At 55.2% G+C, this 18,339-nt stretch overlaps 7 protein-coding genes across 7 annotated transcripts; 2 read left to right on the top strand and 5 right to left on the bottom strand.

The window, feature by feature from the left end:
• Positions 1–64: 64 nt before the first annotated feature.
• C8Q71DRAFT_389883 (uncharacterized protein) lies at positions 65–1,141 on the bottom strand. Its single transcript, XM_047918254.1, has 4 exons — positions 816–1,141; positions 672–753; positions 449–550; positions 65–340 (listed from the first exon to the last, which is right to left on the bottom strand). The coding sequence occupies exons 1-4, from the start codon at positions 921–923 to the stop codon at positions 153–155; spliced, it is 480 nt and encodes a 159-aa protein (XP_047773197.1). The 5' UTR covers positions 924–1,141; the 3' UTR covers positions 65–152.
• Positions 1,142–2,770: 1,629 nt separating this feature from the next.
• Positions 2,771–6,226, bottom strand: C8Q71DRAFT_788678 (UPF0187-domain-containing protein). Its single transcript, XM_047925232.1, has 9 exons — positions 5,815–6,226; positions 4,246–4,975; positions 4,111–4,194; positions 4,000–4,054; positions 3,859–3,940; positions 3,696–3,801; positions 3,599–3,644; positions 3,515–3,543; positions 2,771–3,459 (listed from the first exon to the last, which is right to left on the bottom strand). Exons 1-9 carry the CDS (start codon positions 6,015–6,017, stop codon positions 3,256–3,258), a joined length of 1,539 nt encoding a protein of 512 aa, XP_047773196.1. The 5' UTR covers positions 6,018–6,226; the 3' UTR covers positions 2,771–3,255.
• A 359-nt stretch (positions 6,227–6,585) lies between these two features.
• C8Q71DRAFT_788677 (MFS general substrate transporter) lies at positions 6,586–8,299 on the bottom strand. Its single transcript, XM_047925231.1, has 3 exons — positions 7,924–8,299; positions 7,631–7,868; positions 6,586–7,572 (listed from the first exon to the last, which is right to left on the bottom strand). The coding sequence occupies exons 1-3, from the start codon at positions 8,115–8,117 to the stop codon at positions 6,679–6,681; spliced, it is 1,326 nt and encodes a 441-aa protein (XP_047773195.1). The 5' UTR covers positions 8,118–8,299; the 3' UTR covers positions 6,586–6,678.
• A 690-nt stretch (positions 8,300–8,989) lies between these two features.
• Positions 8,990–11,212, bottom strand: C8Q71DRAFT_788675 (uncharacterized protein). Its single transcript, XM_047925230.1, has 6 exons — positions 11,086–11,212; positions 10,650–11,015; positions 10,444–10,588; positions 9,667–10,387; positions 9,266–9,604; positions 8,990–9,213 (listed from the first exon to the last, which is right to left on the bottom strand). Exons 2-5 carry the CDS (start codon positions 10,984–10,986, stop codon positions 9,335–9,337), a joined length of 1,473 nt encoding a protein of 490 aa, XP_047773194.1. The 5' UTR covers positions 10,987–11,015; positions 11,086–11,212; the 3' UTR covers positions 8,990–9,213; positions 9,266–9,334.
• Positions 11,213–11,337: 125 nt separating this feature from the next.
• On the bottom strand, positions 11,338–14,182 carry C8Q71DRAFT_788669 (uncharacterized protein). The gene is made up of 3 exons (XM_047925229.1): positions 13,915–14,182; positions 12,386–13,385; positions 11,338–12,339 (listed from the first exon to the last, which is right to left on the bottom strand). Exons 1-3 carry the CDS (start codon positions 14,003–14,005, stop codon positions 11,589–11,591), a joined length of 1,842 nt encoding a protein of 613 aa, XP_047773193.1. The 5' UTR covers positions 14,006–14,182; the 3' UTR covers positions 11,338–11,588.
• A 3-nt stretch (positions 14,183–14,185) lies between these two features.
• Positions 14,186–16,383, top strand: C8Q71DRAFT_788665 (uncharacterized protein). The gene is given in 6 exon segments (XM_047925228.1): positions 14,186–14,618; positions 14,687–14,831; positions 14,889–15,612; positions 15,675–15,975; positions 16,257–16,321; positions 16,332–16,383. 4 exon segments carry the CDS (start codon positions 14,273–14,275, stop codon positions 15,960–15,962), a joined length of 1,503 nt encoding a protein of 500 aa, XP_047773192.1. The 5' UTR covers positions 14,186–14,272; the 3' UTR covers positions 15,963–15,975; positions 16,257–16,321; positions 16,332–16,383.
• A 33-nt stretch (positions 16,384–16,416) lies between these two features.
• C8Q71DRAFT_389554 (uncharacterized protein) lies at positions 16,417–18,335 on the top strand. Its single transcript, XM_047918253.1, has 5 exons — positions 16,417–16,876; positions 16,937–17,072; positions 17,130–17,829; positions 17,879–18,143; positions 18,206–18,335. The coding sequence occupies exons 1-4, from the start codon at positions 16,465–16,467 to the stop codon at positions 18,140–18,142; spliced, it is 1,512 nt and encodes a 503-aa protein (XP_047773191.1). The 5' UTR covers positions 16,417–16,464; the 3' UTR covers position 18,143; positions 18,206–18,335.
• The last annotated feature ends 4 nt before the right edge of the window (positions 18,336–18,339 follow it).

Genomic DNA, 18,339 nt, shown 5'->3' with positions numbered 1-18,339 from the left:
CTTTGGCCGACGCGTGCACATCTCCAACTTAAATGATCAAACCGTCACATTCAACGCGCACTGTACTACAAGCTTGGTACATAACGAGTGCAAACCATATGCCAAGCTACAGCCTCTGATCCAGGCTGTTTAATCCAACTCATCCCATTCGCTCAAATCCATTCTCGCCAGCAACTCCGCATCGTCGAAATCCGTGGACCTCCGAAGCTTTGGGCCCGGGCGGGGGCGGGGCCTGGGGTGAGGGGTGGGTGGACGGGGCGGTTCCCAGGGGTTGCGTGCCTCCAGGAACTCCACATCATCGGAGCCAAAGCTGCGCTCAACATATTCCTCCAGCGTGGACCTCCGGAGCTTGGGGCCCGGGCGAGGGCGGGGGCGGGGGTGAGGAGTAGGGGGACGTGGTGGTTCCCAAGGGTTGCGTGCCTCCAGGAACTCTACTTCATCGGAAGACCTCCGGAGCTTCGGGCCCGGGCGGGGGCGGGGCCTGGGGTGAGGAGTGGGGGGACGGGGCGGTTCCCAAGGGTTGCGTGCCTCCAGCAGCTCCGAATCACCGCGAGTATACCTGAGAACACATGAGTGAGACGAGACGTTCCTATTGAGCTAGCCACTTACAAATAGTCGACGGGGTGAGCGATGGTTGGGGCGATAGCGCCAGCGAGGGCGACTAGAGCCGCGAAGGTGGAGGGGCGCATGGTGACTGGTGCGTGAGGTAGTAGTGCAGGCGTAAAGAATGTAGGTCGTCAATAAAAAGTACGGCTAGTCCCAAAGCCGAGTGTCAGTAGTTGCATACAGTAGTCGTTAACGCATGTACTACTTACCTGCCAGAGCCTGTACTTGGGTTGGGCTCGAAGAGAAAGAAGAGCTGAGGAGCAGCGATGCAGAGATGCCCTTTTATACATGTGGCATGCCCAGCAGAAGCCCTCCATGACGTTGCGAATGTATCAGGCGAGGTACTACATCGGCAGACCGTGGATCGCATCACTGATATGTCGAGCTGTGGGCTCCAGTCTGTCAGTCTGTCAGAAATATGGTCAAATATGGCAAACTCCGGAGGCCGATTGACTTCTAGTCTGGGACTGCGCGTCCGCATTTGCTTGCCGTGCTCTGCCAAGCGTCTCGGAGAACTGAAAGGAGTCAGGCTACAATGTTATCTCTTGTTAGGTGCGCATGTGGGTGTAGATGTTCTCGGACTGCTCTGTGCAGGGTTCCACAGTCTCCCTTTGAAGAGTACCTTTTTTTCCGGCGCAGTATGGTATTGCCTGTTCAAATGTTGAAGACGTGAATGACACCGGGGCTAACAGCATCAGTTACATGATGGCATCGAGTCATGTCAAAGGATCCGTACCCGACTGACAGGTCGCTGTCAGTGTCACGCTGCATACCTACGGGTAGGCTGTGCTTAAGTACCCGCTTATTGCAAGTACGCTTATGCGCATGCTGCACACTGACGTCTTGCGTACCGCTCCACAATCTCCGAATCATGATCATCTGTAGCATCCGCAAGCACTTGGTAAGCACGCTCGCACGACATCGCCTTCTTGTGCCGGACGAGTGCCGGTGGTGCGAGGCTCACCGGGAGTGGGACGTTGAATGGCTGCGAGCAGGATGTATGGCATGCGCAGTGTTACTGTATGTTACCTCAGATATGGTCAGCACATGATACTAGGTCGACTTGAAGCACTTACTGCATACAGGACGAATGGCTGCACGAATGTACCGTTTGTAGTCGCATGCGCTGTGCTGCAACGTGAAGCCTGTCATCGACACATTCCAGCTCAAAGCTTACGTCTCTGAGTATACCACCAACAATTTCAGGCTCAACAGACGGCAGACAGTCTGACGATGTCAGCATACTGTACCCAAGGCCTCAGATACATGTACTTATGAATTACCCCAAACACCAATTATCTGGATACACCCTTCGACGACGTCGATGCTTCCGGCCTTCCGGGCCTTCCACGCCCGGCTCCGCTTCCAGCGATCAAGCATTTCCTCCAACTCAGCCTCGGCCGCCTTCAAGATCTTCACCACGGTCCTCGCAGCACCCACATCGCTTCTCCGGTCGAACGCCTTGACGAACATTTTTTACAGCGGCCGCGCGTGCTTGCGGAACGAGAGAGGGGACTTGATTTCCGGGAGGTAGACCGCTGGTAGACCGGGGGCGGGCCCTCCGCGGTGCCAAAAGGCACCCCAGACGGTGTCGCACCTCCGGTGGGATAACCGATCCGCACGAAGTGGTCGAACAGCGCGCGGAGGTCTTCGTTCGTAAACCCTACTGTTCACTCCATATAAGCCTTGACGAGGACGTTAATTGTGACGCGGTCCGGCACGAAGTCATACTGATCGACCAGCTCGGTGAGCGTCCTCAGAGTCTTCACCTCGCGACCAGCCTGTGAACGCGGCGGGTGCTGCATACTTTTGTGCAGGATGCTGTTACCGATCGCTGTTCTTGAGTTCATGCTCTGACTCTCGCGTAGCTCGCCGTATGACTGCTTGACGGCACGCATCCGTCCAGCGCGAACCAGTACCTCCAGAGCACGATGTACGGCAGGGTTACTCCGTACTCGTCGCCTTCGAAGAAAGCTGGGGAGCCTGGGCACTAGGGATCGAGAAGGACGAGCCGCGCGACGTTGTCAGCAGGCCAAGCTTCGCGGTGGCCTATCCTCGCAAAGCGCACGAGCCTAGCGACAGGGAGACAGCGAGTAAGCAAGGCGAGCACTCAGAGTGTGCTGGCTGCCGTTTGAAGGTAGTAGGGGACGGTATTTGCACGCGATGAATCGGATGATACAAGGTAGATTCCGCAACAACAAATATTAATGCAATTCGATGCAACATAATCATCAGCATAATTTGAGAACAACAGTAGCCAGACTGCCCTCCGCAACGTCAACGTAGACAGTCCACGCAGCCACTGGCTGCCCCAAGGACCAAGAAAATACTAGAACGAGACATCTAAGATAAATACGTGAACGACGGGATATGCTATGTGACGTATGCAATGCGTGAATGACAATGACAATGTGGGGGATAACGTATATGCAAGGGTCGGGAAGCAGTGCTAAATCTTATGGATGCGAGGCGCGGAGAAGGGAAACATGTGTCTATCCAATGCGAGTGTGATGCGAATGATAATACTACGTGCGAACCGACCAGTCGCAGACAGCTACAACAACCAAGACGGACAGACAGACAACACCTAGTATCCCGCTGACCTGCTCTACGTAGTGACGTGGCGGCGTTTTGCGTGAGCGACAAGGCTTAGATGGATTCGTAGAGCGCCATGTGGAAGCGCGAGAGGCCGCGCTGCATCCACTCGTCGGGCGACACGCGCTCCCCGCCCTTGGCGCCGACGACCATGTCGTTGAACGGCGAGAACGCCCAGACGGACGGGTCGGGCACGGGCTGCGCGGTGAGTGCGCAGAGCTCGCTTCGGATGATGTTGTGCGTGAAGTGATCCATGTTCTGCAGGACGTGGGTCAGGCACCGAGACGGAGCGTGAGATACCGAGACGACGTACCAGGTCGTTCTTGTCGTAGCCGAACGGGTCTAGATGCAACGCCCGTCAGACGTGTGTGGGAGACGTCATGCAGATGGGACTCACTCTCGATCTCCTCGCCAGCGACGAGGAAGCCGAAGAAAATGAAACTCTGGAGCGAGGTCAGCGGGTCGAAGGAAGACATGTCGTAAGTGAGACGTACCAGCAGCGCGGTGGCGGGGATCGTGAGCCAGCCTAGCGTGTTCCAGATCTGGAAGGGGAGGAAGAGAATGTACAGGAGCGTCACCGTCCACAGGTGGACGCGATATCTATTGATCATAGCTTAAGCATGAAAACTTCAAATCAGTCAATCGAAGATGACCTACGAGAATGGAATGGGCGTTGTCAGAATACGCTCCAGACCGGTGAGCGCGTCCACGAGTTGGTTGAGGCCAGCGATGAGAGCAGCTAAAAGTTAATATGTTAGCGCGCTGTGGTGTTATCGGGACGGATTCCATGAGACGTACTAGCTGTGGGCGGATCGACCACCTTGCGCGCTTGCAGTGCTGCCACATACGAGCTCTAATGGGACAATACTGTTCAGCATGTCTCAATGGCGGCAGAAGCGAGATCCCCACCAAGTAGAACGAGATCTCAAGCGGAAGATTGTGAGTAACCGTCTTGCTCCGCAACTTAGCACGGATGCGCGCAGCGGTCCTTCCCTGCACGACTCTCAGTCAGTACGTTTACGCTTCGCAGGTGTGCCCATTTACCTTGACGTCCTTCCCTCTCTTTGCGAGCAAGTGTACAACCAGGGAGAGAGGCCAAAGGTCGAGCAGGTGGTACCGAGGCGGGTTCCGCGCCGGCAAGAGGAAACCTTCTTCGGCGCCATACATGGTCGACGCCTTCTCGTCCTTGTCCTTGTCCATCGAGGGCCTCGCCAGCCCGTTCGCAAACGTCGTACGCCGGGGGGACGTCGCCGGGAGGGGCAGCTGGGCCTCCCCCACGCTGGGCAGCGGGAGGGACATCTGGGCGGGACCCGTCGGGGACTGCACGCTGCGCGCAGACCGCACGTCCGAGGGCCGGCGCGGGCGCGAGGTCGCCTCGCCGCGGACGCTCTGCACGCTCGTCGCGTCTGCGAGGTCGACGTTGGAAGGAAGGCCCGCGGGGAGCGCGTACGAGGGCAGGAACTTGACGAGGTGGTAGAGGTCGACGTAGTAGACGCCCTCCTCTCCGCGTAGGTAGTGCTTCACCGCGACGGCGAACGCCTCGACGAGGTTGATCGCGGTTTTCTTCTCGATGAGCACGCGTTCCTTGCGCTGCTCGAGCGTAGACCGGTCGTCTGCCGCGACGGGCATCACCTCCGGGACGTGGAACCAGACAGTTCGCGAGAATGTCCGGCTGGCAAGTACAATCTGCGACCAGAGTCTTCGGCCTTCGTTGTATCGCTCGAAACTGGAAGTTGTCCGGTACGATACGACGAAACCCAGGACAGTACCGATGCTGGATTTTGACAATTGTTGGTTAGCAAGAGATCAACGACAAGGACAGTAACTCGAGGGCATGAAACACGATGTTGCAGTAACGATTAGAATTTTGGTATGCACTCGGAGCAGCTGTCGAGCATACACAGCAATAGGACCCTTATCAATTGGGGGAGAGGCCTGATCCCAATCCGGCCAAAACCGATGTTTATGATGTGTCAGTATCGGACATGTTCCTCCAACCCCGCGAGGCCTGATCCTGTCCGGACACCTCAACCGTCCGTGTAGCGTCGCAACACAGCCTGAAGCTGACCTACACGTGCGCTGCGTGCGCAAGGTCTGCGTCATGACTTCCCTGACGTCGAATGCCGAGCAGCCATAGCACGCTGTGCGCGACGAAGACAACTGCTGGCATGATCATTGCCCAATAGCCACCCCATCCGCGCACCGTTGCCCAACATCTACCATGAGTTGCATGGCTGAAGAGGCCTGATCCTGCAATCCAGACACCGATCCGCTCGTACCAAGGCCTGATGCACAGTCCGGACAGCAACGGGCAATCCTGAGGCCTGATTCGATCCGGACAAATTTAGACGTCTACGTCCGCGAAAATGCCAAAATCTCGGGTGGCAGGATACGGCCTCCCCACCAATAAATAGTGGTCCTCCGGAACCCTTCATTACGGTAGCAAATCCGCAAATAGAGGTTCCCTTCGGCGCCGCAGACGCAGCTTCAGTTCATCACGCACCACATGCCGTGGGCATACTGCACGCACTGAGAACATCTCGCAACGCGATCGACCTCTTCACCGCCTTCCTTCCCCACGCGACGGACCGACAAAGGAAGATAATCACTCACACAGTCAGGAGCGTGCTCTGGATGCCAATGTTGTGCACGTAGCGGCAGATGACCGAGATCGCAGTCGCCCAGCCGGTGAAGAACAGCAGGAGAGGCCAGCAGCGGATAACAGCAGTAGCAGTGACCGCGTTGACGAGCTGGGCCCAGAACCCTCCCGGGGTGTGCGTGAAGGGGTCGACGGCGTTCATGAGTGTTTGCTCCATCTTGGCGACGACGAGCAACGACGGCGCCGCGGACTGGCAGACTAAAAAGCGGAGGAAGAAAGGAAAGGGGGGAGAAGAGGGGATTCTATGGTCACTGATGGGCTCTTGTGGAGGAAGTTATTCGGGGCTTCATGGTAACGCCAGGGCAACACTCCGCAGCGGGCGCATCAGCCTGCAGGCTGCATCAGCCCGCCGCCAACTGTTTCCGGCCCAGCCCCCGGGCAGGTTGATCGCCAAGTCGGAGGAACAAGGGCGCGCACGGGCCTAGGCATCCGCGTAAATCAATGATTATTGAACGGGATCAGATTCAAGTCACCGTACTTACGTTGTTACAACCAAGTTACAACGCAAGTAAAGTCAAAGTAAGGCAGGCATTACTCATAGTCATAAAGTAAGTGGCTGTGTGAGATTGGCTATCACTTCGAATCGTTGCGGATCCTTGAACATGGCTGCGCTACTAGTATAGCTGTTGGGCAGGTTGACTGTGTTACGAGACGAAGTGCTGGAGCTTCTGCGCAGTTGTGACCATAGCTATAGTTCATTGTACTCACATCCATGCTCGTCCCTGTACGGGTTCCAGAATCCGATTTGAGTCACAGTCCCGGTAGCATACAAAATACATGGTACTTCTATTTGCTTCCGTGAATTAAAGCCGCAGATCCTAAACTTTCTTCCTCGGTGACCAGCCTGCCTTTGCAACACGAGCCGCGAGCATGAGCGCCCCCGCCCCTAGAACAGTCACGCCATTGAACACAATTGCCTTCCAAAATTCCCCCGTCCGCAGATCCACCAGAACACCCGCTACGGGATTCCCAATGAGCAGCCCAAACCCAGCAAGCATGAACGCCATGCCCAGCCTTGTACCCAGCCTCGTATGGTCGTCCGTGAGACTCGCGATCGCCGCGGGTGGGAGGCTCACTAGCGAGCCGGAGAACAGGCCGTACAATACGCAGAAGGCCACGAAGCCCCCTACGGTATGCACCGCCATCCACGAGAGCGCAATCACTCCTGTGATGGTCGCGCAGACCACGAGCATCGTCAATGGGCCCGTGCGGTCTGCGAGGAAGTTCGGGAGCAGCCGTCCGATAGTTGACGACGCGCTGAGTATGGCGAGGAAGTAGAACGACAGAGTCGATCCTGCGGACGTGCGCGCTGTCGCGAATGTGGGAGCTTCGAAGAAGGGGATATACGTGCCCATGAAGGAGAGCGCGTTCCCGATACAGAAGAGTGTGAAGGGCAGCTCAGTGAAAGCGCGTGAGTCAAAGAGACTTCGGCGGGTGGGCGGCGCGATGCGGCGCTGCATGACAGCGATGGAGATCGCTGAGGTTGCGAGGCAAATGAAGCCCATGACGCGCACCGTCCAGGGGAAACCGATTTTCGGCTGGAGCTGGTGGAAGACGCTGAGATAGACGACGGTGCCGATGGAGCTTCCGGACGTGGTGATGCCTACGGCCAGTCCGCGCCTTTTGTTGAAGTATGTTGACACGATAGCGACGCCAGGGACGAAGACGCATCCGCTTCCGAGGCCGAACACGACGCCCAAAGAAAGGAATATCTGCATGAGGTCTCTCGTGAGTAGTGCGATCTCAAGTGCAAGGTCGGGCTCACAGTACCTCGTAGTATTTTGTGGAGAGGCTAGTCATCATCAGACTAAACACCATTAGGAATGTGCCGACGATCATGAGCACCCGGAAGTGGCCCTTGTCATATATCGGCCCCGTTAAAGAGCCGACCAGTAGGAGTAGAAAGCCTTGTATGGAGCCTATCCAGCTGATGGCAGAGATCGAGCTGGAGTTGAGCAAGTCTTGTTCGTAGAAAGTCTGGAATGCGCCATATGAGTTGAATATACCCCTGTTGGTATACAGTCAACACCAGTCGTCAACAACTTGCAGGAGTGACGGCGTACCATGAGTTAAAGAGGATAAAGAAAGCACCAAGGACTTGCAGCCAAGCTTTCGTACCCCCGTCAGGCGCATTGTCCGTTAAGACGGGGGATTGCTCGGTAGGGCTACGTGAACGAGTAGGTGCCTTTGACTCCTCGACGCGAGTCAATTTGGTGTTCTTCTCGGAGTTACGCATGCTTGTGCTCGTAGATGCCATAGCGCGAACATATGCTGAATGCCAGTTAGTGATTAAATGTCAGTCCTTCAAGATCGGCGGGGTGACTCTGCAGACTTTAGGGAGGCTGCGAACGACATGAAGTGTCAGTGAATGCTTTTATAACATCAGTTCTCACTGAGCGGTTGTATGTAAGTATATCTTCGCCATACTGCTGCCGTTACTGAGCGCCGCAAGAACAGATGTCCGAATCGGACAGCGTCGGCCATCATACATTATAGACGCTCACCGACAGTCCTATGCCGAAGAAGTGTAGAGACGGCACACTCACCAAGAGGCTGACCGGCGAGGACTCGGAAGTAACGCTGTAGCATATGGCAGTCTGAGGACGAACCTTGGACAAACCGGCACCTGGATACCCCCTGCGGCGTCCATCCGGGCAGTGACTCAACTGCTGACATGAACATCGAAGCGGGGTAAGCTGCCCAATCACAGCAATGTAGATGATCGGTAAGGCAATCACCTGGATGCTACTGACTCGTACTGACTCTGAAGCTGGCTGGTGTACAGCTTTCAGTCTGTACTGGCCTTTGCGCAATGTTAGCGCTGCAGTACATATATAATCGTCCAGTCTGTATGTACTACCACCGGCTCGGTATTGAGAGCTGTAATGGACGTGAGTACTACGAAAATACAGCCCCATAAGACAGGCGGTTTGCTCACCGCCCGGACTCTGCGCCTGATGTTGGTATTGATCGGATACCGATAGATCAAAACTTGCGGGTTGCTCCTCGGTCCTGCTGTGCATGAGGGAAGTGTGCTCAGTACTGCCAGTCTTTGTCGGCCGAAGGTATACAATCAAGCGTCTGCGGCGATCGTCTGCGCAATACCAACGCAATACATTGCAAGAGCTGCTAGAAGTGACTAAGCGCCGGACACTGACTCCAAAAAACAGTCGATGAGTTCATGGCGAAAGATCGTGGCCACCAATTGGCAATCGATTACATTTGGCTTGTTGATAGACCGCGCATATGGGCACAGGACCAACTCTATTTACGCAACACTATGCGCCAGCGCCTTGGAGAAATACAGTCCCGTACGGAAGAGCAGCACGAATCAGACCGTACCCGATGGTCCACTAGGGAGTTGCGGTCCATCAGTTAAATCTGGTCGCCGGGGAAGTGACTCACGCCGAAAACTTTGTTCGATGGGCTCACTTCACTTGACGCTTCGCCGGTATTCTTGAACCTTCCCGCCGTTCAATAATTGGTGTCGTCCAGCAGATCATGACCTCGCATCAACCATTCCCAGTCTTCGCACCCGAAGTCCTGGACCGTTCGGAAGTGGACCTTCGTGTCGGACCAGTAGTCACCGAGTACAACCTTCCCGTCTATACGTTCCACCCCGCGAAAGTCCGAGCGACGGCCCACAAGCTCCAGAGTCTTGATAGCATGAGCGAGGTCGTCATACCACACTGTTGGTTCGTCATCATCGACGTGCGCGAAGGCGAGCTTCGGGAGCCCTGCCCACTGGAGCGAACGGGATGACATTATTTCTTTCGGACGGTAGATAACGTTGCTGCATGACTTACCAATTCGAGCCATGGGAGGTCCTTCGGCGGCGGCTCGACCATGTTCATCTCTGAATACACGAGCCGGAGACGTAGCGCCGTGATGGTCTTGGGGATTGTACGTCGCATGATAGCCACGTCTTTGTGTCCAAGGGTAGCCTCGAATGCAATGTCGATACCTAGGACTTCCAGGCCTGATAACGACTCAATAACCGACAGGACAGGAGCGAGCTCTTCAATGCTGCTGCTCCAGTCGCTGAAGTCGAAACACCGCAGTTTCTTCTTCGACCGAATGAATTTAGCCAGTGCCTTCAGTTGCGACCGATTCATGGGAGGGTAGAGACGAAGCTTGAGGTGTGTTAAATGAGGGAGCGCCGCGGGATTGGCTGCCAGAGCTTTATAGAGATCCGTCGGTGGTTTGCGGGGGTACTGAATGTCTAAAGATTCGAGCCGGATACAATGATGGAAGAGGAGAGCAATGTTGCTGAGATGCTCAGCGTGGTTGATTGATAGATGTGTTAAATCCTGGAGAGTGGATATCGGGCATCCCCAGATTACCTGACTTGGCGCGGAGAGATGAGTCAGGGATCCTCGGTATGCTTCGAACAGCAGCGCAAGGGTCGTGCGGTAAACGTCGTGCAGGTCCGATTCTGCGTCTGGAGTATTCGGGTGCACCAGTTGCAGGGAGAGGCTCGTTGCCGGCAATCGCTTGAGGCTTTGCAGTGCATCTAAACACTGGATGCTGAAAAGTCTCGATCCATAAGTTTGGAGACAGCCCACGTCATTTATTGCGCTTACGGAAGAGAATATTCGCAAATACGACCGCTAGTCAAGGCCAGTGTTGCCAGAAGGTCGTTACTGGGCAACGTGAACGTCTGGTGAACGGTGTGCCATCTGAACGTACGCAGATTGGACATTGCACCGATGGCCTTGGTAAGACTGTCTGTTATTTGTATCAGCCGGACGTGCAATCCCAGCAGAGAACCACAGTGTTTGTAGCTCACGCATCTCAAAAGGTGCTAGCTTGTCCGCGAAGGCGAGGATGTCCAGATGTTTGACATAAGATGCGAAGATGGGGTCGGTGACGATGCGTAGGAGCAAACCACACGTTTTGCGTTCGCTGTCTCCTTCTGAGGCTTCGTCGGTGTATGCGCAAGCGACCTCCCAGGAGCCGAAGTGGATACGGAGTGACGAGAAGACCTCGCGGACCGCTATGTTGTAAAACAGCCTGGATACGCCTAAGCAATCTCGAGTCGTTTTGAAGGATGTAGAGCGAAGAACGATTTGCCAGATCTCCGGTGGAAGTCGCTCTGTCCACTGAATCTGGTAGTCAACGTCCATCTTGTGCCGAAGAGCGGGGTAACTTGAATCTGCGATAGGAGGATGCGCAAAAAGTAAAAGGCTGCCTGAAACCGACGTATGGGTAGTACAGAACCATACCTGGCGATTCTTTCTCGCGCTACACTACGGTGCGGCCGGCGCACCTCAGCGTCCGGGGTTATTCTGAGGTATTATCTCACCAGGAAAAGCCTCAGAGTTGAGGAGGAGGGCTGTACCTAAGTACTAGCAGTGCCACTCTGAGAGCGCTGTCAGTGTCACCGTCAATATGCCAAGGATCGCACGTGCACCTGTGGCCGGTGGCTAAATGGATACCTGATCATACTACCTCCCCCTACCTCCTCCTCCTCGTCATGATCACGGCTCGTTCACTGCTAATGCACGATGAGTCAAGTCAAGACAATCGAGCTGTGAGATCCTTTCCGGAGGACTGTGCAATTTCGTAGCACCGCCACAGCCGTTGCGTTTCACGATAACCTCCATACTTACACGACGTCCGCGACGAACATGTACGCTACAGCATACTTACAGTTAAGTACACCATACAACAGCATGGGAAACACATAGCAGGGCTAGCATGTTTCCGTCAATAAGCTTAACTTATCCTACACCTCCAGCAAGTCCGCCGCAAACCGGTCCAAGGTATGCACCTCGAACCTGCTGCTGTACGCGCCGTCTCCAAACTCACGCAACCACGCGTTGCTCAGCCCACCCTCCCAAGCATACAACTCCACCCGCCACCCCTTCTTCAACGCAGTCCGCACGCACCCGAGGAAGCCCTCCTCGTTGAACTGCCCGACATTCCCGTCTCCGGTCGCAAGCACGATGGTCGCGCCGGTCGGGACTTCGTCGATGTCGGCGATAGCCTGGTGCAGCTTCAGCTGTAGCAGCTCATCAACACCCTGTTCGCGATACCGCACACGCGCCGACGCTCCTGCTCCATTCCCATTCCCGTTTCCGTTTCCGTTCGTCTCCGACTCGGTAGACGTACCGCCGCCGCCAATGGAACTCTTGTGCGAGTGACTCCGCGCGTGCGACGCGCCTGCACGGCGTCCGCGGCCGCGGCCCGGACTCTGCGCCTCGCTCTGATTGTGGTTGAGGGCGTGGCGCTGGCGATCAGCACCGTCGCCCGTATCTGGGACACGCGCGTATACGCGGACCTCGTAGCCCAGCAGCCCCGCACTGTCAACCGGCTGGTAGAGCGGTGACGACGCCACGAGCACGCGCCGAGTTATTGGTCGCCCGCGCTCAAGGATGAGCGCGAGCGCAGCATGTGAGAGGTATCTGCCGCGACTGCGTGCGTAGTGGTGCAGGTGCCGCCGCAGGTACGACAGGAATCCAATAAGGATATTAGAGCTGCGAAAGGGTCAGCAAGAGGCGACACAGCGGACTGAACACGCACTGATCAATGAAGACGTGGATGAGGGTGTCTTGTGAGCCAGGCTCGGGGCCTCGCGTGTCGACGAAGCCAGACTCTCCAGTGGCACTGAATGCTGTCTCCGGGTCGAGCACATCATGCAACGCAACCGCGTCCTTAGGGAAGAATAACCTGAGCTTGTGCGCCAGGTTCCGTAGATGTAGGACGCGCGCGTCTAGGGGTAACGATACAGGGGGTATAAGATTGGGTGTAGACTTGCTGTGGAGCAGTCGCGGCTTCTCGCGGGCGACTTGTGTTAATGTGGGCTGTCTCCGTACCGTCTTGACTCGCGCTGATGCAGTCGCAGTCCGTATGGCAGCTGAGGGAGAAGATGCAATCTCGACAGACGAAGAGGACGCATACGCCTCGTCGCCGCCGTCGTCACCAACATCGTCAACTCCTGCTGTAGTCGACGTCTCTGTCAAGTGGTCCTGATCATGCTCGGATGCGCGGACCCGCGAGGCACCCTCGGACCGATTTCTCTTGCGGCGCCGCTTGCGACGCGGCTGGATGACGTGACGGTATATGCTGTCAGACGTCGTGGTAGTCGAACTGGTATTCCCAGTGGTTCTCAACCCCTTCTTGCGCTGCGCAAGCAAGCGCGCGCGTTCAGCAGCGAGGAAACCGAGCGCCTCGTCTAGGTCTCCTAGGGATGGCTGATCGATGAGTTCCGCTACTTCAGCTTCTACCCGGAGCAGATCCGACCGGTCGACGTCAGATGCCGTGGACTCGGAGTCAGACCGCAAGGGCGAGCGTCCGCGGCGAGGGCTGTCCGGGGAAGAGTAAGATAGGTAATCGTTGACTGGGTGGTGAGACCATGGGGCGGAGTGCAATGGGGCTTCCGAGCCGTCTGCTGTGGGCGAGAAAGCGAGAGGAGATATAGGTGTTCCAGTGTTGACATCGTTGAGTAGTGCAGGTGCGGTCCGTTGCTGCAGGTTGTTGAGCGCACGGAAGACGGTTGTGAAGGCGCCGAGATCCGGTGCATCTAGAAATGTAACGATACATATTCAGTGTCTGCTGGCTCAACGCGAGGTGAAAGGACATGATATGGTGAGTGGCTATGCGTCGCGTATGGGTGTTGTGCTACTGTTTCTTCCAACACTAGGAGCCAAAACATATCGAATGCTCGCGCCAAATCTGGCCCCTTGAGTGCACGACGTCGTAGAACGGCGAAATGTACCTGTGATCCCGAGCCCCAGACGGCCACTGTCTGAGCCATTGGTCTAATGCTTGTGTGCGCAAATGCATCCCCGGCATTGAGTTGCCAGAGACGTCCGTGGGTCTTGCGATCCACCACTAAACCACCGTAGATGCAACGAGCTCGTTGCACTCGGAATTAACCTTGGCGAATTACCTCCCGTATACATTTGCGACATCCCCAAGGTCACCGTGCTCTACAGACGGATCAAGCCATCCGAGCATGCATTGATCAGGCCTTCCACGGCCGACCGGTCGCAACATCGCTCCTCCTCCCACGCGGACTCCATGCAGCCAAGGATGAAACAGGCACTCACCGTCGGACGTGACCCCGCTGACCTCCGAGTACGACGAGAAAGGACTGAAGGGCGTCGGCGAGAGCGTAGAGTCGGATACGGACTGGGTCATTATACAATATGAGATAAACAAGGAGCCGGTGGTCGTTAGAAGCGAGAGAACGTGTGCAAGTCGTGCATGGAGGGGTGCGGGCGACCAGCCGCTGTGGCGACGCTATGAAGCAAGGTCCCCCGGAAAGGAAACTCGAGCTTACTAAGCGACCACTACCGTCGGTTTGCAGAGTCACCGTGACGGTAAACTTGAACCACGTACTCAGTACAATTGACTTACTACGCGCACCTCAACCTCTAGACACACCCGTTCTCTTTCACGACCATCATGGCTGAGGCCGTCCGACGATTCGGAGCTGGCTGGATTGAAACACTGCCACCAGAACTCTGGCAAATTATCCTTGACTTCGCGCCTTCTGCCACAATCCGGGAATGTCTGGCCGTTTCCAAGCTCCTCCACGACGTCGCAGCTCCCATAGTTTTCTCGGCACTCCGTATTCACTTCGGAGCCTGGCAAGCTGACTCGGAATCTGGCACTCAATGGGCCGAAGGAGACTGCGTCCGCAGGTCGTGTTCTATGCTCCTACATATCATGACGGATCCTATATTCGCGTCGTACGTCAAACATCTTGATGTACTCGCGTTCGTGGATAAGAAGGCCACTTTTGAACTGTGTAAGCCGCATATGTTCTCTGTGTTCCTCGTGCATCGCCAGTATATGCCTGACTCGCATCGGAGACAGGCTGCCTGACGAAAGCTCTTGGCGTCATGCACAATCTGCGTACATTCAGATGGCACACCGGTTCTCGGATGTTCAGTATCCCGGACAACGAACTTATGAAAACTCTAGCATCGACGTGCTATCGTCTCTGCGAATACAGCTTGCCGTGAGTCACATCTCGATTATATACTTATGCATCATCTTTCTCAATCCTATTTTCCAGGATTCAGTGTCTGAGCGAGATACACGGTCTAAAACAATTGCGAGCAACAAGTGTTTCCCTGCAGTTCGTGGATACGAATCTTTGGCACTCAGGGTCACCTCTGGATGACGTTGACCTCGCGTGCTTTGCGTCACTCTTCGACGTATACAGAGGATTCTTGACCCAGCTCTCCGTGCCAAGCCAGGTTGTCTTGGAATGCCCCGTATTTATCCTGCAACATTTGACTCATCTCACAATCGACTGCACCGAAGATGGAGATTTTGGCAGCATCCCAATCATATTTGGTAGCTGTAATCGTCTCGAGTCGCTGCACATACAATCACCCGAGCAACCGCCAGACGATCTCTTTGCCACCATGGCTGAAAGTCCCTCTGCGCTCCCCCTCCTCACACACCTCAAGATTAATGTAGAGTTTCCTTGGGGTGAGACCAGGTACGATGCGCTAGCGGGCTTCATTCGGTCGAAGAAGAAATTGCGGTGTCTGGACTTTGGCGAGGCGTCCGTATACCTTACCATGCTGGCTCCTGTCCTGTCGGCTATCGAGTCATTGTCAGGTCTGGAGGTCTTGGGTCTCGACATCACCGTCGATGCCTTTGGAGAGGCCGAATCAGCGTACTTGCAACGTATAATCCCCAAGACCGTCACGGCGCTACGTCTAGAACTAGGGTACACCCAGCCCGGAATGGAGAACGCGCTGAAACCTGCCTCCCCGTGGATCGAATTGGTACGTCATGCCGTACTGTTGTCCAACACACGGGAAGAGAGAATTGATCTCGGTCGCTTCAGTGGGCAAGCCTTCCAAGGCTTGCCTTTGCGTATCTCGCCGGGGACGACGAACAACATTGTCCGACTCTATCAGCTGATGAGCTCGCTGATGCTGTCGCGTCTCTCAGACTGATAGGCTGTCGGTGGCGCTTCCGCGAAGTGGAGCGTGTAGATGGCGAGGTGAAAATGAGTGAACCTTGGTCTCAAACAAAAGTTCGATTCCGAACGGTTCAGGACTTCGGGTGCGAAGACTGGGAGTGGCTCATGCGGGACCATGGATTGTTGAGCGATTTCAGCTATGCTCGATGAAAGGTGTCGGTAGGTGCGATGTAATTGATCTGAAGTGAAGGAATTTGCTGAACGGCGTTTTTGTATTAAACCTATGACAGTTGTCACCGCGATTCAGTCGCGTTCAATCTTTATACCAAAGCGCGAGGGACTGGCACTGCGCTGGGACTGGGAGTACCGCGGATTCTCTTAGTATTGCCTAGCATATTATGTTCAATATCAATATCGGGGTGGTGACCCTTTGTCGGAAGTTGCGGCTTAGGACTAGTTCACCGCCGACGAAGTTCCAGCACTAGACCCGCTCATTTGTAGGGTTGTTAGACTGCTACGAGATTCCGGCCGGTGTATGTACAGTGTAGTGCGGAGTACGCATGCTACATCATGGACGCAACATATATGTACTTGAGTTAGTAGACTCTAGAGGGCGAACCTCTACGGCCTAGGCCTCGATATCGAGATCACTGAGCGCCTCGGTCTGTGCACTTGGCTTCCGACCACCACATCGTGTCTATCTGAACCTGACATGTGCTCTCTAGAGTCTACACTCGAGTCTTTGTCTGTAACCACTGGCGTGCGCAACCCATTCCATCATGAATTATTGCCTCCAGAGATCTGGGTGGACGTCATCGGGTACTGCAACAAAGCCTCCCAGCGGACCTGCTTGTCTCTCTCCAGGGCGTTCCACAGCCACACCATCCCCATCTTATTCCGTGAAATCATCATCTGGCTTGGTGCTTGGGAAGCTTGGGTAGCTGATGAACAGGTGGACGGGCCGGAAAAAGTGGCACTCTACGACGAGCTGGACGAAACGCAGTCATTGAGGTCGTACGACCTCCTGCGCCGCATTACCCTCGACGCCTCGTTCGCTAAAGTTGTGAAGGCCGTCGAAGTTGAGGCGTACATGAAGGATGGTTCCAGGGTTGTGTATGAGAAATGTCAGTGCCTAGAAGTCTCTGAATAGTCGTGACGGTGGTAGACTGAACGCCCATTACTAGGCTGCTTGACTGAAGCCATTCGTTGTCTGCCCAACCTTGAAAGCTTCTGCTGGAATGGATGCAGTCCATCTCCTTCTCTCGAGGCCTTCAATGCTCTTGTTGCGACGTGTCCAAGATTGCAGAATCTCGCTCTTCCGTGAGTGTTGCTCTCGTTAGTAGTCCCAAAAGGTCGACATGCCCACTTCACGTTCAGGATACAATCATATGTCACGCTTCCGTTTCACAAGCTCAAACGCCTCCGCTGGATCGCGTTCAGTTGGACAATTGAAGACATTCTGGACTCTCTCCTGAGCAATTACCAGGATGTCGAGATCAACGAGGAGACCTTCCCGGACCTATGCGAGCTACATCTCTTCTTCACGACACCAGCTAGTGTCCATTTGCTCGGGGGTCTATTGAAGCAAATCACACATCTCAGTCTACTTTTCATACGTGACCTCGGCCACCTCGAGGCTCTCCTGCACAACCTCCCCGATGTCCAGTCACTTACACTGCAGACCCTCCGAGAGACACAGGAAGAGCAGCTCTTCACTGCGTTTACGTATGCTCCGTTCAAGCTTCCGCGCCTGACTCAGCTCAAGATTCGCGGAGACGAGAATTACGGGGACGTACTGCCCTCGACGAACGTTACTCTGCTCGCGGAAGTTCTCCGCGGGATACCCACACTACAGTGTTTCGATTGCTCGTTCCGCATCGCAGCCACGCACCTACAACTGATCTCGTCGGCGATCTCGTCTTTGCAGCACCTCACAGTGCTAGGTCTGTGCATAGGACGCCTCGCGCCGACCCGTGGTTCTGTGCGTGAAGTCTTTCGCCAGATGCCACCCGCGCTCGACGCGCTGGCCTTGTTCATGTCTGGTAGCGTCCTCGACGAGTACGAATTGACTGAACTGGTGCGCCTTATATTACCTATCTTTCCATTGTCGCTAACTTCACTCTCAGTGGACGAGGTGTCAGCGCCTCCGATTCCTCTACCTTTGCACGTACAGAGCCGACGATGTAGAAATCACTCCTCAAGATCTAGCAACAGCGGGAAACTCTCTACAATTGGTCGGGCTGGGGAATGCGTTCCATTACGTCGAGCGCGAGGGCGGGGATGTGAAGGTGTCCGAGCAGTGGTCAGACCGGAGAGTCGAGTTCAGGCGAGTCGACGACTTCGATTGTCCGGAGTGGGAGTGGCTGATGAGGGAGAAAGCCATTTGGTGATGTACATACATCACGCTTGCATGGATATTACTGCTAATGCTTGGTATGACGCGATTGTGTTAGATCTCCAGAGACAATTGCAAGGGACAGGCTTCAACGGGGTCCCACGAGCGGCAACTAGCACTACATTCGGGTCATACAGCGTATTAATCTACAACGGCTAGTGGCACAGCAACAGTCTACGAGCAAGTCATTCC

The sequence above is a fragment of the Rhodofomes roseus genome (assembly GCF_022264815.1).
Source record: "Rhodofomes roseus strain CIRM-BRFM 1785 chromosome Unknown C8Q71scaffold_35, whole genome shotgun sequence".
Lineage (NCBI taxonomy): Eukaryota > Fungi > Basidiomycota > Agaricomycetes > Polyporales > Fomitopsidaceae > Rhodofomes > Rhodofomes roseus.
This window is presented reverse-complemented; position numbering and strand designations above follow the sequence as displayed.